This window comes from Sphaeramia orbicularis, chromosome 1, assembly GCF_902148855.1.
Source record: "Sphaeramia orbicularis chromosome 1, fSphaOr1.1, whole genome shotgun sequence".
NCBI classification, from domain to species: Eukaryota; Metazoa; Chordata; class Actinopteri; order Kurtiformes; family Apogonidae; genus Sphaeramia; species Sphaeramia orbicularis.
The window spans coordinates 43,060,739-43,085,769 of record NC_043957.1 but is presented as its reverse complement, the minus strand read 5'-3'; the positions used below and the strand labels follow the sequence as shown (position 1 = coordinate 43,085,769).

General features: G+C 36.1%; 1 protein-coding gene across 1 annotated transcript; it reads right to left on the bottom strand.

The window, feature by feature from the left end:
* Positions 1-22,824: 22,824 nt before the first annotated feature.
* LOC115425866 (5-hydroxytryptamine receptor 4) lies at positions 22,825-23,901 on the bottom strand. The gene has a single exon (XM_030143696.1). It carries the CDS (start codon positions 23,899-23,901, stop codon positions 22,825-22,827), a length of 1,077 nt encoding a protein of 358 aa, XP_029999556.1.
* Positions 23,902-25,031: the final 1,130 nt, after the last annotated feature.

The window sequence follows — 25,031 nt, the reverse complement described above, 5'->3', positions numbered from 1 at the left end:
ACTATATAATGTGAAAAAATTTACGACATAATGCATTGAGGTAGTTTATTACAAAATGCGTCAGTTTATTACATAATGCAGCTTTATTACAAGATGACGTGACATTTTTATTACATTTTGAACTTTCATTACATAATGGGAATTTATTACATAATGCGGCTCAACAAGGTCATAGGCAACATACAAATGCAACTGTATGAATTAAAGGCCAAGGTTAGAAGCGTGAAGCAGAAGCATGCTGCTGACGGACAATAGCGCACAACAGTTCACAACACAGAGTGAGGCTGGAGCTGAAGGCAAATAAATCTCAACTGCTTCCTGTTACTCTCGTTCCAGTGCGTTTACTGAAATCCGTTCGTGACCTGCAGCCGAAAATCAAACAATAGAACATGAGTAATCACATCCAAAACTAACACAGTCCTCCTGAGCAGAAGAAAAGAATGGAAATAAAAGGAAAACAGGCAGCTCATTTGTGAAATTGGTGGGATTTTATGTGAAGGAAAATGATTAACAATTGGTGTCAGAACAGGATGTAATTCACTATTTGCTGATTTACTCTGAAATGCAGACACAAATACACAGTAAAATCGCTAGTGTTTATATATCACTTAAAGAGTCAATTTTAACACTACCTCAGTGAACATATGGTCCCTATCTACAAAGTGTAAAATTTACCCTAAACATAGAGTTACATTTCCAGAGTCAACTTTACTCTAGTAAGAGTTAATATTTTACACTACACTAATTAGTGTCAATCAAGTTTTACACTATGTGAGAAGTAACGCCCATAGTGTTATTCACATTCAACACTGAAGAGTTAAGTGTTAAGAAATAACTTTTCCAGTGTTAAACCTACTTAACACTACATGTTGATAAATAAATTACTCCAAAGAGTGTTGATTTCTAAGTGCCTCCTACCGGTGTTACATGTGATGTACTATACAGGGTGGGGAAGCAAAATTTACAATGAACATTTAGTTGTTTTTTCTCAGCAGGCACTACGTCAGTTGTTTTGAAACCAAACATATATTGATGTCATAATCATACCTAACACTATTATCCATATCTTTTCAGAAACTTTTGCCATATGAGTAATCAGGAACGCAAACGTCAAAGAGTGTGTGATTTGCTGAATGCACTCGTCACACCAAAGGAGATTTCAGAAATAGTTGGAGTGTCCATAAAGACTGTTTATAATGGAAAGAAGAGAATGACTATGAGCAAAACTATTACGAGAAAGTCTGGAAGTGGAGGAAGCGACAAAAAACGTACCAAAGCTTTTATTAAAGCTCTCAAATCCAAAATCCTAAAGGATCCAACCAAATCCATGAGAAAAATGGCAATTGAACTTGAGGTAGACAACAAGACCGTTAGAAATGCAGTAAAATATGATTTGAAGATTTAAATTCCCATGACTTTGAATAAACTAATTGGTCATACACTGTCTTTCAATCCCTGCCTCAAAATATTGTAAATTTTGCTTCCCCACCCAGTAGTTCCAGTGTCTGCAGGGGTGGGAAAAAAAGATACAATTATTTCTGTACCCAATTTATTCCAAATAAAAATGAAATATTACAATTAAAAGTGAACATAAAATGACATGTAAAATGAAAGCCGCTGACCCGATATCACGTTTTCCATTTGAAATTCGGTATTTGAAAACACGTACCCAACATTGACGACGACAAAGTAACTATATTCTTGCACACAGAATCTGCTTGGATGAAATAACAAAAGTTTATTTACACAAACTTACAAACACAATTTTTCGATGCGAGGAAGATGGCGACGCCAGAGTCCAACTTCTCACTCAGTTTGAGCACAGAGGTAGGTGGGCGGGGCTTTTCAGAGTCATTATTTTTTAACACTCAAAGGTATCTTGCTCTTATCGGTGTTGAATTAACTTTGAGAGAGTCAGTTTACTTTAACACTGAATATATGACACTGACAGTGTAAAACCTCTCTTAACTCCAATTATTTTCACCAACACTGGAAGTTATCATGTTAAATTTTACTCTGTCCATTGTTGGAATAACTCCGAAAGAATTAAAATACTTTGACACTGCATTTTTAACACTGGCAAATTTACTGTGTAGCAGAAACACAGAATAAAAAATACACACCACAGTACATCTAGATTCAAGTCATGGTTTCTCCAATGTACTTTTTAAGTAAATGTGCTTTATAACGTCCTCTTCCTCAAAAACAATCCAGTCCAACTCCATCAAAGCTACAACAACAATAATTTCCAAAATTAGTTACATGCACTCACATACAATTACTCACTTAATAGCAATGTTGCATGTCTCCTTGTCAGCTGTCAGCAGCAGGCGCTATTATTGTTACAAAGGAAACAGTCCTGCATGTTCTGAGATATCAGGTTGGGTTTGCTTTCTTGAATTTAAAGTCTCCAGCCAAATTTGTGGGGTGTAAGTCTGTCATGAGTCGGTCATCTTGGGGGAATTGGATCTGGTTTAAAACAACAACTGTGGTGCCTTAGGAAAAAAAATGAAAAAGACTAAACCACAGCGTGTGATAGAAATTTTCAGATTACATTAGATTTTCTGACTGTATTTCTTTTACTAACACAAACACAGCTTCAAATTGTTCACTTAATGAGCACTTAACCCATAAAGACCCAGTACACTTTAAAAAATGATTCATGGGGTTAGTAAGTTAAGCTTAAAATCAAGAGCTTTCTCTGCTTAAAAAAATTAAGTTTGTTACATGTACACATTTAAATCAGATGATAAGTTATTTTATGAAGTTGGTCTAAATGAAAAACAAGGAAAATACTCTTAACTTAATAACATATTGATTTTGAACAGACATTTCTGCCTTTAACTTAACAAAGAAATATATTAAGTTAGTACAGCTTAAAAATCTTGTAAGCTTCCTCTAAAAGCTGAGTACAAAGCTGACGAGCCTGGACATGTTTTGCTGACAGACCACGCCTACCACAAGAAAAGGAGGGAAGCACAGAAAAAAAAGGGAGAAACATGATTTTGCACAGAACTTTACCAAACTTTAAGGCTTGATAGAATTTAGCTTTGTTTCTGCAACAGTAGTTTTAATTATTCAAGGACTGAATAATACACATTTTGCTCCTTTCTAATTTAAAATTGTAGTATATATTGTCGCGTATTTGCTGCATTGCATTGTGGGTATTGGGTATATTGTTGAAAACGTGTTCTTTTATGTGCAGGGGTTCAGCAGGGTTGTGATGTTGGTGTTAATTTTGAGTTAATGTGTACATTCTAATGTTTATTGGCCTTTTTGTGTTCATTTTTTTTTTTTTTTTTTTATAGAACTGCACCATGAGTCAGAGCCATAGGCCAAACAGTGCCTTTCCTGTTTATTGTTAGTTGCAGTTATATTGCTCAATGCAACTCTTCACTGTTTAACAAGTGCTAATTAATATGTGCAAGAACATGCGTACAATAGTACTGTGTACATTTGAGATATTAACATGCAGGTACATTTAGTAAGTTAGTTGTGCAGAGAATTAAATGGGCCAGTCATATAACTGGAATTTCCATGTGGAATTTCTTCTGATGTACAGAAATAAGTTAGACCAACTCAAAAAATTAAAGAAACTATTTGTATGAACACTTTTGAGTAGAATAAAAGTAAAACAATAAGTCAATATAACAAAATGGAGTAGTTTTTACACATTTAAAATTAAGTTGGTTCGACTTAATTAAGCTCGTAGAGTAAAAAGCAAATCATGTTGTTTGTACTAAAGTAATAGAGTTTACTTAACTAGAGAAGTCTTGTGGCATTTAAGCAATTTGCCAAGTTGAAATAACTTAAAAAGATTAATGGAAATTGTTACCTCAATTTTTTTTACGTTGAGCCTATTAATCATTTTTTAGAGTGTACTACTTCTGTGGTACTTTCAAAATGATTTTTTTTTTCTCTCTATTTAACTATTCTTAAGTGATTTATTACCATTTATTATAATACTGTCCTCTATTTTGCATTTTTTAATCTAAATTCTGTATTTTCTGATATTTTTATTTATTTATTTGCACAAAATAAAAACAGCAATGGAAAAAAAAACAACAACAACATTCAAACAAGTAACAAAATTGTGCAGGAGAGGTTAGAAGCCAAAAAAGAAGGCTTATATGAATACCTCCCCCGAAATGAACAATACACAAAAAAAAAAAAAGAATTAAAAAATACAATATAACTGAAATAATAAACTGAAGTAAAAACAATAAAAATGTAATCCACATTACAAATCATCAAATACAAATCCAGTGATATACAGCCTTACATTTTTTCATGAATCAAAGTCCTTTTCAGATGCTTTTTAAACAATGATAAAGTAGATGTTGATTGAAGTTCAGGTCTTAGATTATTCCACAAATTTGGTCCACAATATTTCAGAGAATACTGACAGACTGAAGTTCAGCAGTATGGAAGATAAAATTTGCTTGAAAATCGTGTCGGAAAGTTGTGAATAACAGAAGACAACATAAAGAAATTTTGAAAAACTTTAGGAAGAATATGAGTTAAGTGAACATATTTGTACATGAAGACACAGGCCTGGTAAACGTTCACATCAAAAACTGAGAGAAGATTGAATTTTTTGAAAAGAGGAGCAGATAATATCTGATCATGTAGATCAGGGGTCTCACACATGCAGCCCGGGGGCCAAATGCGACCCACCAAAAGTTCCAATCCAGCCCCTGGGATGAATTTGCAAAGTGCAAAAATTCCAGTCAAGGCTGTGGAACTCATTATAGTTCAGGTTCGTACAGACCAGTATGATCTACAGTAAAAATAACAGCATAATAACCTACAAGAAATAATGCCTCCATATTTTCTTCTCGGTTTGATGTGAAGAAAATATTACATTATGTCTACAAATAATGACAACTTCAAATTTTTGTCTTTGTTTTAGTGCAAAAAATAATATTAACATTTACAAACTATCCTGTAACAATAAAATGTGAATAACCTGAAATGTCTAAATAAAATGAAGCACAATTTAACTATTTCCTGCCTGTTAGTAAGTGTTTAGTGTCTTTGTAGAGCCGATCCATAATGCACATGTAGAAATGATAAGTTGAGGAATAATATTGTTAAAATTGTACTTATTTTTCTTAAGAAATTTCTTTTTTTTTTTTCAGGTTATTCACATCTTTTTTGTTTGGATAGTTTATAAAAGTAAATATTTTCATGATTTCATGGGGTTTTTTTGCACTAAAACAAAGACAAAAATCTGGAGATGCCATTATTTATAGGTTATGATTCTATTATTTTACTGGTCCGGCCCACTGGAGATTAAATCAGGCTGAATGTGGCTCCTGAAAGAAAAGGAGTTTGAGATCCCTGATGTTCATGTTAATAAAATCTTAGATTACAGTTGAGGGTTATTATATTAGAAACAGATAAAACTGAAGACAAAATGACTTTTGTTGAAGAAAATCTCAAAACCTGGTTCAAAGCTTGCTACAATGAGTGTGGCTTTATTTTAGTGTTGCGAAGCACAGAATCTGTTTTGGTAGTCTGACCACGAATCTAGGTTTTCAGATGGTATTTATGCAGGTACTTCAAAGCTGTGAACAGAAAACAAAAAGCAAACAAAGAGATAAAGAAAAAGTGGTTGTATTCCAGGAAGGAGCCAGGGAATTCACATTCAGGGGAAAAGGGAGGGGGTTGCACTCCAGGAAGGGGGAAGGGATTCACACCCAGGGGGAGGGAGGCTAAATCTCTCGGACCTGGTGGAGGCACCTAAACATATCATCAAAGCATCAGCGGTCAATGCTGAACAGGTTACTCAGCAGGGGACAGCATATAAAAGGGTATCTTCTGTGCTCCCAGACCAGGATGAAGATTTTCTTCCCAACTTTTTCCAGCAAAATCTATCATTAACTGAACATAAACCCAGTGTCTCCATCCACTGCCATTGATCCAACTCCATGGGTTTTACTGGTGAATCAATGTTGTTGAAGATGATGGTGTTTCCATGGTAACTATGGAGCCTCTGAATGTCCAAATGGGTCACATCTGATGACTATGAAAAGATGACAAATTGTATTTTACACCAATTACACTGGTCAACAACAAATTTATTGTTTAAGTTTTTTGAGCTGATTTAGGATAATTTTGGTGTGCTGAATCCAAAAATCACATTAATTTTGCTCAATCTGGTCAACTTTCTGAACTATGCTACATATTGGCTTTTTAACATTTTTGCTTACATTTATGGGCATTTTCACATCATATGATACAAAATTCTTTCATATTTCTTGCAATAAATGAGTTCTGAAGATTTTACTTCTGCCAATTTATGATTAATGTTTTTTTTTAATATTACAGGTGAATGAAATGGCTTCAACTAGAAGATCTTGCAAAAATAAGCCTGACGTATTCTGCTACATCTGCGGTGAATACACCATTGTACCTAACAGGAATCAAGTCACAAGTTTCATAAAGTGTGCTCACCAATCTTATTTTGGTATTAATTATTATATTTTGTGAGAAGCCCAAATTTTTCAAAATCAAATTAGCAAAAAAAGCTGACCTGATTGAGAAAAACAGATGTCATTTTTGGATTTAGCGGTGCAAAATGGTCCTAATTCAGTTGAAAAAACCTAGACAACTTGCAAAAAACATTTTTTTGTAACCCAGTGTTATTGACATGGATTGAAAGGATTAGTGTACGGGTGTCAAACATGCACCCCCGGGGTCCAATCTGGCCCGTGGGATGAATTTATGAAATGCAAAAATTACACTGAAGATATTAACAATCAGTGGTGTGAAAATCATTTTAATTCAAGTTCCACATATAGACACAAACAATCCAGTTAGATTTCAAGTGGGTGAGACCAGTAAAATCTTATCATAATAACCTCTAAATAATGACAACCCCAAATTTTCTCTTTGTTTTTTTGGTGTAACAAAAAAAAGTAAAATTACATGAAAATGTTTACATTATCAAACTATACTTTTACAAAAAATGTGAATAACCTGAACAAATATGAACCAACAGAAATGTGTTAAGAAAACTAAATGTAATTTTACCAATATTCTGCCTGTTATTAAATGTTTTGTGTGATTGTAATGCACATGTGTAAATGATAAACTGATAAACCGAGGCAGAATATTGGTAAAATATCACTTGTTTTTCTTAAGACCATTCAAGTTCTTCATGTTATTCAGATTTTTAAGGAAACTTTGTAGATGTAAACCACATCATAATGGATTTTTTCTTTTTTCACTGTTATCTTACTGGTTTGGCCCACTTGTAATCAAATTGGGCTGAAAGTGGCCCCTGAACAAAAATGAGTTTGACACCCCTGGATTAGTAGATCAACAGGTATTAAACAGTTCCATCACTAGATGCTTTTGGTCACCAGTGGCTGTTTGGGTCTTTATGGGTTAAATTATACATGACTCACGATGATTTAGTGCATGAATTAATGTAAGATGAACTCTCTTTGCTCCTGTTGGTTGTGTAGTGTGAGGGTTTGTTGGTGGTTAATGGTTCATTCTTTATAAAATGAGACAGCAAGATGGAGACGGATTTCTTCAAACATTGTTTTACTTTTCACATACCGTAACTATTGCCACAACACTTCCTGAAACATCCTCTCACATGACTGAACAAACCAATCAGGAGCTAGCAGTACTTAGATCGGTAAATATAAGTGATTTAGAAAGGCACATTCAACAGATTATTTCAGCTGCTTGTACACTACAAATGAGAATATTTAAACGTGATAAGGTGTAACTAATAATTTAGCAAACATAAATGTAAATAGTTATTTGGGTAAACATTGTCAATCTATTTTTAACAAATACATGAATTAACTTATTCCTTGTCATTTATTTCACCATTAAACCTTACATTTCTTCAACATAAATTACTTTAACTTCTGAGCCTTACAGTTGGATTTACTACATCACCACTGAGAATCACACTTATTTGAATAACTAAGCCTTCAGTGTCTGGTATTTAGTGACATTTACTGGTGAAGCTGCAGATTGCAACTAAATAAAAAAAAAAACCAAAAAAACAAAAACTTCACTGTCACCTTTGATAGCCCAAAACCTGGAAGTCCCATGTTAGTCATGGTGGGTTTTGGTCGCTCTGGGCTTTTAAGTTAAGAACATATTAACTCTTGTCCACGCTTGAACGTAGTAAGTACACTGTAAAAAAGAACAAGTTGAGAAAATGTAAAATATCAAGGCGTGATGCAAGAGATTTTTGAGTTTTCTCAACTTTTGCCTACTGTTGTTGACTTACAAGGTTTACAAGTTCTGACAAGAGTTCTGAAAGTTGACTTCACTACAATGTTCTCATTGTACCAACTTTGTTTTCAAAGTTATGAAAGTTGATTCAACTATTAATCACTTGTTGTTACAACTTAAAAATGTGAGTTAAAACAAATATTTATTTAATATTATCAGAACAAAAAAACTTGACTTAGCTAGTTAAACAAACACACATTTCTGCTTTATAAAAACATCAAGTTTCAAGTTAAAACAACTCACAACGTTACATTATCCTTTCTAAAAACCTTGCTTTCTTTTGTCAGAGGAACATACCATAATTACAGATGAGAGGTAGGCCTTCCTTTAGGACAGAGGTGGGCAAATCCAGTCCTTGAGGGCTGGTATTAGGGCTGTGCAATTAATCGAAATTCAATTACGATTTCGATTATTACACGCAACGATTACAAAAATTATGTAATCGAGAAAAAAACGATTATTAATTTTGAGTTGTTTTAATTCACGCGCACGCAAGCTACCATGAGCAGCTCTGCCCCGCCCCCCTCTAAGCTACAGCTGCCAGCTAGCCGGCAGGTCCACCCCAAGAGGAAAGTTGGACCTAACGGTCTGGAAAAATGGCAGGAGAATCACAGCAGAAGTGCTTGGTAAACAGAAAAGGCAAGTCAAATTCAATTGTATGGAATCACTTTGGGTTTGATGAAGAAGACGAAGAGCAAAAACACATCACGTGCAGAAAGTGTTTCGTAATTGTGTCCGCACCGACCGGTAACGCAACAAGCCTTTTTAACCATCTAAAGTTTAACCACCGCCACCTTTATCATAATCTTATGAAAAACTAAAACACATAAAAACAACTTCGTCCGCAATGCAATCTTCAGTCTCCGAATCTCTTTATGCTGCAACTCCCGTATTAACCTAACCTAACCCGTATAACCCTAACGTACGTATTCTAGATGGCTGATGTATACAGAAGGCCTGAACTGAAACCTCATGGCACGCCACTGAATTTACTATGTTTCATACAACATTGAACATACTTGACTTAATAATTTGCACTTTATGTGATTTTTTTTTTTTTTATTGCTACAGTTCTATGGCAAGTCGATAGCAGTTTAATTACAGTGCACTATTTATTTACAAAAGGAAACATACTTGAATTTACAGTACACTTACAGGGGTTAGACAAAATAACGGAAACACCTTAAAAAATCAACAAAATATAATTTAATATGGTGTAGGTCCGCCTTTTGCGGCAATTACAGCCTCAGTTCTCCGAGGTATTGATTCATACAACTTGTGAATTGTTTCCAAAGGAATTTTAAGCCATTCTTCAGTTAGAATACCCTCCAACTCTTTTACAGATGATGGCGGTGGAAATCGATGTCTTACTTGAATCTCTAAAACTGACCATAAATGCTCAATAATGTTGAGGTCTGGGGACTGTGCCGGCCATACGAGATGCTCAACTTCATTAGAATGTTCCTCATGCCATTCTTTAACAATTCTAGCTGTATGGATTGGGGCATTATCATCTTGAGGTGAAGGTGTTTCCATTATTTTGTCCAACCCCTGTATTTGCATTCAAAGATTTTTTTGTTTCATACAAAAGTGAACATGCTTTGTTTTAGTGGTTAAAAGCTTTATTTATGTTTAAAGAGTATATTTTACATTGCTTTGCAAGAAAAAAATAAACAACTTTAAGGTTAAAAAATAATCGTTTTTAATAATTGTGATTTCAATTATTGCTAAAATAATCGTGATTATTTTTTTTCCTATAATCGAGCAGCCCTAGCTGGTATCCTGCATGTTTTAAAGGTTTCCAGGTGTGCTGAGAGAGGGACACTTCTAAAACATGCAGGATACCAGCCCTCAAGGACCGGATTTGAATAGCCCTGCTTTAGGAGAAGCAAAATCTTTGGGAGGAGTTGGGATTTCCACACTAGTCTTGAGCAAAGCCACTCTGACTCGAGGTGTTTTCAGATGGTCGCTGCAGGAATAGGTGTTCTGGCTGTTGGGACCTTTGACCCCATTGGTGGAAGAGGCTTTGGCACACCTGTGTGGTCTGATTGCTGTATGACTTTCTAAGTAGGTACCACGACAGAGGGGAATGGGTAAGACTGTCACGATGACACCCCCCCCCCCGCTTGGTCCAACTGACCAGACAGTTGACAGGCTGCAACTCCCGGCCCAATATTATCTCTCCATTCTACCAGTACCTTCCTGTACCTTCCCCTGCTAACAGTCGCCATTCACCTTAGTCAGTGCACTATTTGTCAATGTATAATTATTATATGTGACAAAAATCTTACATCATAATTATTAGCCCCTTATCAGATCAAGACTGAACTTCCAGCACTATTTGTACCTCGCATTAATATTGCTGCAACACCAGTGGTCGTGATCAGTTTTAAGACAGATTTTCAAACTGACATCATTAAGTTATGTTGACACATTTAAATGAACATTTCACTGAACTGGCCTACAATCTGGAGTTGCAATGCCAATAACTCATGAAGTTAAGTTGAAATTTCATGACTCATTATGTTAAGTGGAAGTAAATTATAGAAACTAGTTATGACAATTAATTGAGTTTATGACTTTTTACAGTGTAGTGGCAATGCATATCAGTGCCATTTGCTATAGGATCAAAACATGGTATTTGAAATCTCTCTGACAGGACATTTTAGAAACAATTTGACAGATTAGTGTTGCTAAATTATCCACATTTTTACTTTTAAATTCATTTTTGCTTTAGCGGGACCATAAGGGATTATCCAAAACAAGGAGCTACTTTATATTGAAATAAATGTTGGAAAGGCAATCAATTGCAGTTCGTTCTTCGACGGGACGTTACTGTGTTTTGACCCTATATGAGATTCAGGAAGTCTGTTCAGAACTTCACAAGTGTGACATGCTCCCTTTAATTGTTAAATTGTGATGTCATTTCCTGTGTCTGGGTCCTCGTCAGTTCATTGATCAGTATTCATGATGCTGCGGTACAGTGTCCCTGAGTCTGAAAACACATCGACCTGTCAAACTACCACCTTCCATGTGATAATAAAGAACAGAGGAAGTAGATGAAGTCTCTCTATTATGCAGTAAGTCACCATTATTTAGCACTAACTTTGTGTCTTCCCTTTCTCGTAGTTCGTGCTTTTCCCTCTCTGTCCTCCCTCTTCTTATTCCTTTCTCCAGTTATCTCTGCTTCTGGACCTGTTTGTCCCTGATGTATCGTTCTGGACTCCAACCTGCCCAGTGTTTGCATGTTGTCCACTCTCTGTGTTGTTTGTTGTTCTTTCTCTGTGCTGTTTTTCTTTTCTTTCTCCTCTGTCCACTAACTCCAGCTGGTCCAGACAGATGGTCGCCTACTCGGAGCCCGGTTCTGTCAGAGGTTTTTCCTTCTTTAACAGAAGTTTTTCTCACTTCCCCCTCCCCACTGTTGCCTTGAGCTTGCCTCTTGAGGATTTGTTGAGTTTCCTCACCGTATAGTCTATTTAAGGCCTTGACTGAATTTGAGAAGTGCTTTGAGGTGATCATGTATTACTATTAGTATCGTATAAATAAAACTGAATTGGCAAAGACATGCAGCTAATAGGCTAATGGGTCAAATAACGCATAGGTATGAATGTGAGAGTGAATGGTTGTTGGTGTACACTACCAGTCAAAAGTTTGGACTCACCTGGTTTTTCTCTGTTTTCAGGACTATTAACATTGTAGATTCTCACTGAAGGCATCAAAACTGTGAATGAACACACATGGAATTATGTAGTTAAAAAAAGTGTGACATAACTTAAAGGATGTTTTATATTTTAGATTCTTCTAAACAGACACATTTTGCTTTTATTACTGCTTTACACATTCTTGGCATTCTCTCGATGAGCTTCATGACATAGTCAATAGAAATATTTTCCACCAGTCTTGAAGGAGTTCTTATTGATGCTGAGCACTTGTTGACCATCTGTGGTCCATCTAATGCCATTTAAATGAGAAAGTGAGTCCAAACGTTTGACTGGTAGTGTATGTCAGCCCTGCATTTAAATAGTGGCACATCCAGGGTGCACCCCACCTTTGCCCATTGATAACCCTCTCAAGGATTAAGCAGTTCGGAAAATTAATAGATAAGTCAAGTTACAACTCTTAAACAAATGAAAAAAATAAATTGCGCTAGTTAACGTTAGCACATTTGCTAACTAACATTAGTTCCCACTGCATCTGCCACAGTGGATCTTTACAGACTCCTCTGATATACGGTGGAACCTCACAGTACGAGTGCACCGTAGTAGTAGTACAGAGGCGATTTCTCAAAGACTGCAAGGGAAGCTTGGCTTCCCCTAAAATTACGAAAATTAAATGGTCAAATATGTACGGTTGTGTTGACATTTTATTGACTACAAATGTGTTAGAACACGTTCATCTCACAGACGAGTTCGTTCAGAATCAGCTTTATCACAAATCAACAGACTCATTGTTGTTCACTTCTCATACATTCCCGTTGCGCTGTTTTCTCATTCGATCTCTGCTCAGTGCATTTGCCCGTAGACGCTCAGTGTCCATGCACTTCAATGGGACTGAGTGGAACAGTTTTTTTCATTGCCTCAAAACTGGACGGTAATTGGATAAATGCCACGATGTTGTCCCGCTCCTGGACGCTTGTCGTCTCTGGGGGTGAATGGAGCTGTGGGTAGACCTCGGCTGGGCTGGACGCTGGGCTTCCACATGCTGATTGGAGGATCAGTCGAAAGGCTGAATCCCGTTTGATTGACAGCTATTTTCAGATCTACTCCTTCACTGACAGTTCAGTTTAATACTGTTGCGCATTCTGCTGTGAAATCAAGAGAGAAACCACTACGAAATTACTTGTTCATTTCTTGCACTGGAAAATAAAACATACTCATTGTACTTCCTTGCTTCAATTTAACATAATTTCAACGTTTTCTTGTTTAGTTGGTACGATAAGGTCACTGACCATTTTCTTAAAAAGGAGCGGAGGGACGAATTTATGTTTAAATAACTTGACATTTTTTTGATGTAAGCCGACAATGAGCTTCCCCTCTCTGAAAGACGAGCAGCTGCTACTGTAGTAGTAGTATGAGAAATCTGCTTCACGAAACTGACTTTTGGTCTCGAAATATGAGTGAAAATTCAAAGTACGTCCAGCCTCCACAGGCCCACTTCACGTACAGGAGCACCAGCATTCACATGGAGGAGGAGATGACCAAATTCCCAAATGAGGACAGTTATGGTTCAGTTATTTAGGATGTGCCACTGCCCATATTGGAGACACAGGTAAAGCGCAGCAGATTCATGTGCCAGACGACATGTACACAAACACACACATGCACAACGAAGCGGCACAGCTGAAGTCATGGCCATGTACCAGTGTGCTATGTGTGGTCAGCCCATGTTCCGGTGTCAACAGCAAAGTGAGGCCAGAAAGATCCAATTAAGTGGTGAGAGAGAGAAAATGCCAGAAATTCTTCTACCTGACATTTTACTGGCAGTAGATTCTCCTTCCTCCTTCCTTCCTCCTCCTCCACTGAATTCCTTCCTTCACAGATTTTATCATCTTCAAGGAAAATACCTTACAAAACCAGTTTACTTGTTTATGTACGAGTCACTTTATTTCTATCTATACTTTTTCAGTTTAAAAAAAACATTTAAAATGATTTTTGGGCGTTTTTTTGGGCTGGAATGAATTGATTATATTTCAAGTCATTTCATTTGGGAAAACTGATTCATAAAAGGAGTAATTCGCAACATGAGCACGGACATGGAACAAATTAAATTCATACTGTGAGGTTCCACTGTAGAAGGCTTTTATGAAGCCTTTCACATCTTCACACTCACTGTTCGATTTCATTTCTTTATTCTCATATCTATTAAAAGAACCAAGTGTAAAAACTTTACATTTTGCATTTAAATATATATGAAATACTTTTTGAGAGCGGCCCACTCTCTTGGCTGTGCTGTCCACTTCAGGGGAAGGTAAATAAAGAAACAGTTTACCGGTATTGTCATCACACCTTGCTGAGCTGTTACTGAATCAGGAGCTTAAACATTATTTAAGACAAAGCCACTGTCTGCTTCAGGTGAAACATCATGGGAAACTGCACCTATCACAATAAGGCATACTGATGTTATTGTTAGTTCAGGCTGTACAACAGGAATTAAAGTACATGTTTCATTATATGGGTTATGATGCAATAATCATGAAAGATCCTCCATAAATACTGGGTAAAACTTGAACATCATCATTCCTGAAATGGGCTGGAGCATAAAGTGACAACATCAGTAGTGCGTGTGCCTAAAACTCATATGACATTTTGGAAGTGTGCTGTCCTGGGCATCACAAATTCAACCAACTAATGATGTGGAAACCAGGGGAGGGAAAGGACGGACTAATGGCTGAAATGGATCTGTACATCAACGGACGCTGGAATAGACACTTTTTGGTTGCTTACTGATGTACCACATCGTCATTAAATCCAGATCAAATCAACAGCAGGTACGTTATGGTCTGTCAAATGATTTATGTCATTAGATAAAACAAATGTCCATGGAATGAAAAATGGCTGACTCATTTGTCCAAACTGAAAAAAGCAAAACTCTTGATATTTACCTCCGCCAAGGAGGTTATGTTTTTGCCAAGGTTTGTTTGTTTGTTTGTTTGTCTGTCTGTCTGTCTGTTTGTCTGTCCTTTAGTGTGCAACATAACTCAAAAAGTTATTGACAGATTTTGATGAAATTTTCAAGGTTTGTTGGAAATGGGATAAGGAAGAAATGATTACATTTTGGTGGTGATCGGGGGTGGGGGGGCCCATGGGGGGGCCCATTTCCAACAAACCCTGAAAATTTCATCAAAATCTGTTCATAACTTTCTGAGTTATGTTGCACACTAACGGACAGACAAACAGACAGACAGACAGACAGACAAACAAACAAACAAACCCTGGCAAAAATATAACCTCCTTGGCGTGGGGGGGCCCACGGGGGGGGCCACTGATCAGCCTTGGCGGAGGTCTGCGCTCTCCGAGTGCTTCTAGTTAATGCTGAAGACAAACCAAACTGTCCTCAGGACAAACAATAATAATAATAATAAAAAAAAAATAGGACCAATCGCCCTGTAGCTTACCGGCAAGTCCTATCTCTTATAATGGGGAAATTTTTCAAAGTCGCACCAAATCCAGAATCAGAGCCGGATCCAAATAATTTCACTAACTTTTGTTGACATCTTATAAAGAAGCTGTATACCAAGTTTGAAGTCAATTGGAATTGTAGTTTCGGAGAAGAAGACGAGTGAAATTTTTGTAATGGACGACAGACGACGACAGACGACGACAGATGACAGACGCCGCTGCCAGAGGCTGGATGACAACAATAGTTTACAGCCTATCGGCCGGTAAGCTAAAAAAGACTGATTTAATGTTGTCACATCATTCTATTACATTCAGGTCACTATATATTTACATGTCAAACAACTGGAAAAGTACTTGTTTGATTACAGTATTACTTTGCAAAATGCTACAATAATAAATGGTATATAAGCTACACAGATTTTAATATTTTTGCATTTTTACATTTCATGTCAAACTGCCATAACTGCTTAGTTTGCATTTTACCAGTGTATAATGACTTGCATGTCAGTCTTTCCTGGTACAGTCGCAGATCCAGAAAAAATGCCCTCTTGAAGCCAGAGCAAAATTGACATTAGAACTGCTTCAAATCATATAAAACTGTATAAAAAATAAAATAAAAAATTGATATTAGTAATAATAAAATTAATACAATTTAACCTCACTAATGTGACCACTTTTGGTATTTTTGGCACTTTTGGACAAGGTTGGCCTCAGTTATGGTATTGCATTCCAAACAATCTAAAATCAACAATGTGATAAATATACACACCATACATGCCACTTTTAATTGGTGTGTTATCTGTACGGATTATAAGCTTTCCACGGCAAATACCACACGATTAGCGGTTAGGGTTAGCGGTTATGGATATGTAAACCAGAGATCTTAGTGTAAATTGACACATGTTCAAATGGTGTTGAAAAACACACGAAAGGATAAAAATGCATACATATAGCACGCCAAATGTCATAAGAACTGGCGTGACATACAACGCGATTTCATGAGATCAGTCTGAAAGCTAGAAACAACAGGATACAGTAGAAGTATTGCATTACCATGTGTAAAAACTATGATTATTATGATATATAAAGTCTTTATTATCATTCAAAATATTCAAAAACACACTTGTAGTAAACATTACTCTAATTAAAACAAAAATAAAAGGCAGATTAGTTAATGGTTAATACTACTGGTACATTTATATGTGGATGGATAGTTCAGTCAGTAACACTATAGCCTATGGTGGGGGGGTGGGGGGTGGGGGGGGGTTGAGTCTGTAGATAAATGGCGCCTATAGATAAATCTGTCATTCCTGTACAATACATGTGACTGAAAGACATTCTTCAGAATCCAATCATGACTGATGATTAAACAAAAGCAGCTTCTGTGTACATCCTCACACACATACAGTACATTCACACACATACATACACCTGTACTCAGTTGTCTACCTGCCACACTGTCACAACAGCGTAAGGTATAATTTTCATCATTGTTATTCTTGGTGTGGCTGAGCTGGCTGAGAGCTGCCAATTCTTGAATCGGCCTACTCCGCTTGACAGCAATTATTTAATGAGAACAATCAAAACACAACCTTTTGCATTTCTATTTAGAACGTAAGACTCCTTCTCAATAACAATGGAAATGAAACTGTACTTTTAGTGCCCAGTGACTGACAATAATATATAAGTTTATGATCCTACTAATGCGCATATTAATATCCCTGCCTCATTCTTTACATGTGTCTTTCTCTTAATTTTTTGCTTCTTTTTTTTTTTTTTAGAAATTTTTCAAAACTTTTTCACAAGATTGAAAGTTAAGACTTAAATTTAATCACTGGGTAGGCAGAGTATCAGTGAGGAGGAAGTGTTGGGCAACCAGGCTTTTTTTTTTTTTTTTTAATTATTTTTTATTTATCACCAGAACTGCCAATGAGAATTTACCCAAGGCTGTTTTTCCATTGTACATTACTTTAACCCTTTCATGCATAGTGGTCACTACAGTGGACAGTTATTCTACAGCTGTTCTCTTGTATATTCATGGGTTTTGTTGTTTTATTTGCGTATCAGACAACTTTGCTGTTCTTGATAAACCTGATCTGCAGTAACATGTTTGAGAGTAAGTCAATTGGTATTTGCTATTAGACTGTAATTAACAGTTTTCTTAAACAAAAAAGTTTTTTTTTCACATTATCTTCATGAAGTGAGTAATAACTAGTATTAAAGTATGCTAAAATGTGAGAAAACATCAGATTAGCTGCTTTAAAATAATATTTCATAGTTTTCACACAGTATATCACTTTCTGGTATTTCATTTGAACCCTTTCATGCATGAATTATGAGAACCTTAATCATGATTTTTTTTTTCCTGAGTGTTTATTCCTCTTCAGGCATAAAAAAAACAATGGGATTGATTTCTTTTTTTTTTTTTTTTTTTTTTATGAATGTATTTTTAATGGCACTACAAAAATGTCCACTCAGCTGAACACCATGTGTTTAATTTTTGTAGTAAAGAAACATGCATTTACTGACATACTGTGTGAAAACTATGAAATAAAAACATTTTTATCCTCCTGAGACCCAGCAATGCATTTTTGTCCTCTGTAGGGGACAAAAGTGTGACAGTTTCACTTAAAAAATGCTGTCCATTGCAAAGCACACTCCATAAAAATAAATAAATAAATACATTTCAAAAATGTATTTGAAAAAACAAACAAAAAAAATGGTTGCATTATGCAGTTTCCAATCAAGACAATTGTTTAGTGGAAAAAAGCTACAATTTTTACTTTCCTGGGTCTCAGGAGGTTAATGCTGCTAATCTGATGTTTTCTCATATTTGAACCAATACTAGTTATTACTCACTCAGATAATATGCAAAAAAAACAAAAACAAAAACAACTCTGTAAATTACAGTCTAATAACAATTAACAATTGATTGAGATAAAAGAACAGAGGAAAGTTACAGTAATGGTATCAATGTCAGTGTATGGGATGATGCATTAGTGTCCACTGTGTTGGCTGATATGGAACTAAAACAACAAAACCCATGAATATACAAGAGAACAGCTGGAGAATAGCTGTCCACTGGAGTGACCACTAACTAAGGTTAACCCTTTCATGCACGAATTATGAGAACCTTAGTTGAGATTTTTTTCCTGAGTGTTTTTATTCCTCTTTAGGCATGAAAAAACAATGCAATTGAATTTTTTTTAATAAACCTGTTTTTAATGAAGGTTGATTTGTTTCTTTATTGCTTTATCTAAAAAAAAGTTCAATAAAAAAAAGTGTTTGAATGCAATAAAAAAAATATATATATATATGTGTGTGTATATATATATATATATATATATGTATATATATAAATTTATATATATAAACATATATATATATATATATATATATATATATATATATATATATATATATATATATATATATATAAATTGCATTAGAACACTTTGTTTCTTTGATTGAAGTGAAAAAAAAAATTTTATGGCTTTTTTTTTTTTTTTAGTAATTTTTTGGGGGGGGTTAAAGCAATAAAGAAACACAACTACCTTCATAATTTTTTGTGGAGTTCCAAAAATGTCCACTCTGCTGGACACCATGTGTTTAATTTTTGAATATCAGAAAGTGATATACGAAATCAAAACATTTTAATGCCGTTAATCTGATGTTTTCTCACATTTTATCATATGCACAATTTTTATTAGCAATTGATTTACACTCAAACATGTCACTGCAGATCAGGTTTATCAAGAACAGCAAAGTTATAGTAATGGTATGAATGTCAGTGTATGGGATGGTGCAAAAGCATCTACTGTGTTAACTCATATCGAACTAAAACAACAAAACCCATGAATATATTAGAGAACAGATGTAGAATAGCTGTCCACTGTAGTGACCAATATGCATGAAAGGGTTAAGCACAAAGCATCTCTATATTCATACTGTATATTAGAGAACTTCAGTAGCATATGATACTCTTTGTCATTTTGATGCATTCTTTAAATAGGAGTGAAATTGTAACAAATCCAATAATTCAACATTGCAGATTATAGGAAGTGCTACCAGAATTATGCTAATTTACTGAAATCAACTTTATCCTCAGCCCTGTTAAAGCTGATTATAGTCACTTTCTCTGTAGTTGCTGATATTATCTAGTAACTGAACCCATAATCCTTTCTCTGAACTGCATCATTACAGAGTCTCCTTCACTTGTAAAATGTGTCTACGGCAAAGGGGGGCTTACTTGTTTGTGTGAAGATAGAATTCAGCAAATCAGAGGGTAAAAAACAGATTATTAGCATTACTAGAAAGAGAGGTACATTTCCATTTCTTCTCTTGTATTCAGCCTCTCATTAATTAATTTTGCCATCCTACACACTCACCTTTGAACTTCTGTGTCTTCAACCTTGAGGGTTTCAAGTGCTTTTCGTTCACAGGCCTGTGAGACGCTCATCCTTTTGTGTAGTTGTGCTTGATCACACAGACGATCCTGAGGAAGTGATTACATAACGGGTTTCATTAATAGTAAGATAAAGTTCCCTCTAAATAAAAATGATGAAAAGAGAAAGACTCGCTTAGAGCATGATAAATTATCTGAGATACATGTTAGAATATCAATATTATAAATTGAATGAACTGAGCTCTGCTGTGAGGAGCTTTTAAGGAATATTGTTGTTATACTTTTAGTACCTTTTAAAATAATGATGTTTAATATGTATGTTCTTATCTAGTGTTTTATGTTTGGTTTTAGTGCTGACTTTTATTGTGTTTTATGTATATTTTTACAATGCCCCCAAAGGGAAGGAAAGGGCTACTGTTTTTGGTTCAGTTTGTTTGTTTGTTTGTTAACAGTCTACCAGCAAACCTATTGGTTGAATTCATACCAAATTTGGTTTACAGATTGCCAATGACCCAGAAGAGATGTGATTACAGTTTGGAAAAAGTAGGTCAAAGTTCAATTTTTTAATGAATTTTTATTATTACGTTATGTTTTCATTGGGGTTTGTCTGTTTGTTTGTCTGTCAGCAAGATAACTCAAAAAGTTATGGATGAATTTGGGTGAAATTTTCAGGAAATGTTGATAATGGCACAAGGAACAAACGATTAAATTTTTGTGTTGATCGGGAGGTGGGGGACTGATCTGCCCAGGCAGAGGTCTGTGCTTTTCTAGTTAAAATTGTTTTTCTTCCCCATTTACTTATAATAGGTGAAATTTCACATGTCTATAAACCCATCAATTTTGTTTCAATTTTGTTCAGACCAAGGTTATAATAGTTTTGGATTTTTAATTATAGTTTAGTTTTAATTAGTTTTGACTTTTTTTTTCTCTTATTCAGTTAGTTTTAATTAGTTTTTAGAGCAGGTTTGTTAGTTTTTATTAGTTATCGTTATTTTTCTGAATGCTTAGTTTTAGTTTAGTTTAGTTTAGTTTTAGTATTAGTTTTAGTTATTTCATATATTTTATCTTCCTCATCATCCTATTCAAAGAAATTAGTGAGGCGTGGATATGTGTTACCCTGGACACTTTATTTGGGGGTCGGGTTAGGGCGGCTCATGGACTGAGCAGAGACACAATGTACCGTACAATGTATAAATTCCCTATAGCAGGTTGAGGTGGGGTGCAATCCATACACAACGTCACTTACGTGAAACAATGCGAAGATGTGCAAAGCATGAGAGGAGATGCACAAAGCAGCCAGCAGTTAAAGCAGATAGAAACATATATAAACCAGCTAACCAGCAGTTAAACCAGATAGGAACCTATTATAAACCAGCTAACCAGCAGTTAAAGCAGATAGGAACATATACAAACCACTTATAAACATATCTAACCCAGTTCCTCATCAGTAAACCACACCTTAGCAGATATCTCATATCTTAATCATCTGCAGTTCCATTATTAGCCAACTTTGCTTCAGTTCAGTTCAGCTAGCTGTAGCTAGTAACATCAAACGTTTTTTAACATTCTAACAGGTTCCATACCTCTGTAATTGGATTAGTTTTCATCCTCCTCTTTTCTCCTCTTCTAAACTGTGCAGTTCAGGGCTTGGAAGGCCTTTTCATGGTGATAAACTCTCCAGTTTTAACCTGGATGCTAGTTCAACACTGACTGTCCTTTAGCTCAGCTCTGTCTGTCACTCACGCGCACACACACACACGGTACGCCAAAAAAAAAAAAAAAAAAACCCGACCCATGTATCACTACAGTAAACCCCAGACAGGACTGTGCTGCTGTGTCCCAGCTTTAGTCTGTATGTTCCAGGTAGAGTGGGGACCAGAAGACCACTGGAAACCACAAATGACCAGACATGACAGACTGTGAAGTGTCGTATGGTGTCACCAGCTCAAACTGCTGAAGTGAAATAAATTAATTTCATATCAATCCGACATTGACAAAGACGAAAACGAAGGGAATTGTATCCATAATTTTTATACATTTTAGTTAGTTTTGTAAGCTCACAATACAGTTTCAGTTAGTTATCGTTTTTTTCTTTTAATTAGAGTTTTTATTTATTTCAGTTAACGAAAATGTTTTTTCAATTTTAGTTTTCGTCATTTCGTTCGTTTTCGTTAACGATAATAACCTTGGTTCAGACTTGGCACATATATAGAGGCAATTGATATGCTGACATCACCGCACATTTTTAGTGTGGATGTATGGCTGTGATTTCTATTTTGTGTAACTTCTGCTGCTGCTGTCTTGACCAGGATACTCTTGAAAAAGAGATACCTAATCTCAATAAGTTTTTTCTTGGTTAAATTTTCATTTCATTTCATTTCATTTCACATGTTTATTTCAAACCTGCTACCACATTTATACACTTAACAGATGACAACTGGACAACACATGGTTTGAAAAGGGGATGGAAGAAGCATTGCTTTTAAAACTCCAACCCCTCACACCACACACAACCAAATAAAGGTTATAATAAAAAAAAAATATATATATATATATAACAGGGACAAAGATGTTTTACTTTTACAGGGTTAAAAATAGATAGGTTCTGTCACTCAAATTATGATTAGGTGAATCAGCATAGTGAGTTTAACTGCTAATATTTGTGCGAAAATGTTAATGTTTGCAGTTTCACTCTAATGGTCCTTTACCTGAGATGTAAACTGATGTTGCGGCTTCATGATGAAGGTTTCCTCTAGTTCATTTTCCACCCAATGTCTTTTAACTGGTGTTTTTCCTCTTTTTCTCCTTCAAATTGTAAACCCTTGTGAGCTGTTTGTAACGTGTGATATTGAGCTGAAAATGATGAAATATATTTCCCAGAGGCTGCAACCTTTGAAAAGGTGATAATATGTTTTGGAAATCAAAGAAAATGTTTTTGTGCTATAAAGAAAATATGTCCATCAATTCGAGAAAACACCACCCATACATTTTAGTATTCTGTCTATGTACACTCAAAGATACATGATGTATATTTTACGGTTGATCTCTGCGGTCATTTGCCTCTTTCCTAGTCTGCGAAAGCTCCATCCCAGGGGAAGCTTCGGGCAGACATACTCTGCAGCCCATGAACATGAGGAATGCTCTGCGGAAGGAGCGGTTGAAGAAACCGTATAGGAAGGGATTTAGAGATGAGTTGATATATCCGAGCCACAAAAATATATCCCAGACAACGACCTCTGTGCTGTATTCAATGAATGGGTCCACAATGTTGACAGTGAAAAACGGCATCCAAAAAATGAGAAACACTCCCATGATGATGCCCAAAGTCTTTGCTGCTTTTCCTTCTCGTTTTATAGTATTTCGATGCCGTTGTTTCTTGCTTGAGTCTTTTCCCACCCCAGCAGCCATCTGGCTTTCCATAGCACTGATCTGCCTCGCCTGACGTTTAGCTGCTTTGAAGATTTTCCAGTAGGCTAGTAGCATGATACCCATTGGCAGGTAAAAGGCTACCAATGAGGCCATGACGGCGTAAATGCGATTAACTACGAACACACACACGTCTTTAGGGAGGAGGACGTCCACACCTGCAACATGGAGTCCTAGCATTATGGGTCCAAAGGAAATTAGCATGGGAACAGCCCAACATATGACAATAAGGAGGGCTACGTGACCACGGGACATCTTTAAAGAGTAAACGAGTGGGTTGCAGACTGCGTAGTAGCGGTCAAATGCAATGCAGCTGAGGTGGAATATGGAGGCAGTACAAAGCATCACATCTAGGCTAGAATGAAGCTGACAAAAAAGTGAGCCAAAGTACCAGCATCCCTCCACGGTCCGAATCATACTATACGGCATCACGACCAGGCCGACCAGACAGTCAGCTACTGCCAGGGACATGACGAAAGTGTTTGTGGGTGACTGCAACTTCTTGAAGTAAGCAATGGACAAGACCACCAGGAAGTTGCCCACAACCGTGCAGACAATTCCCACAGAGAGGAAAGCATACAGGAAAATGCGAAAGGTCTGGTTCCTTAGGGTAGTACAGGAGTAAAGTTCAGTCTGAAGAGATGTGTTAGCATCTCCATGCAGCTCCATGCTGCTGTTATCCATCGTCTAATCAAACCTGTCAAAACACACAGATACACATGTAAATAATGAGCGCTTTGGCCTGAGTGTGTTGTAAGTGAGGCAGTTAGAAGAGCTTTGCTTACACTTGTCTATGGTACATTAACAAAGTAAAAGTAAACAAACCACCCAGAGTTGTGTTTGTTTCAGACTCAACTTTTACTCCATGGTAACTTCTCATTAGTTAATTTCTTAGCAGCACAAATCCCAAGAGACTGTGGGCCTGAAAAGTCATGGTTGCCTTATCTTAAATGCCATCTCTTTGCTTAGTGCGGTGAGTAAAACCAGATGTTCTTCTCATCAAAACAGCATGAAGAGAATTACATGTGACACTTATGAGTGTGTTGTCTAAACCAATACAAAAACACTCAAATGTCAGATGACACCTTGAGTGTAAGGGATTGTAGACGGTGGATTATCCAAATGAGTCGCCTTCTTCAGGTCTGATTTACTGGAGCTTATCAGAGCTTCCACGACTGAAGTGACAAACATTTTAGTGTTTTATTATATATGAATTTTACATCACATCTATTACAATTTATATTTTATTTGCCAAAGTGTGTTCGCCTCTGAGATTAATTAAACCATGTTCAAATTCAGGTCTTGTGAATTCAACCATTACAATTGTGCAGCACGTTAAGAATAAGATTAAAAATCGCATATTAAAGTTCTAGGGCCAACGGTGTATGCAGGGAGCAGATGTTCCAGATGACTTGGTAGAAATTTTTAATGAACTCCACAGAGGCTGTGCTTTGATGACTGGGTGCAATACTGAGTGAAAATGTAGGCTTTTGTTCAACTTGGAGATATTTTGCATTTAACATTAATCATATTGACGAGAAAAAATAATGTAAACTCACCACATACATACTGTTCCTGCCACACCCTTGAAGTTTGTATTTATATGTAGATTAGTTTCTGTTGTGGTGATCATATTTGCTGTTGGCGTATTAATCATTTATTCGGTGAAAGCGTGTGAAAATGCCCTTTCCTCTGTCTCTTCCTTTACCAGAGAAGCAGCGGGCACTTCACCACACACACTGAAATGAATAAAATCAGTCATCTCGACATTGCACCTACTTTCACTGCACCTGCTTATTCTGATCCCTTTTGTT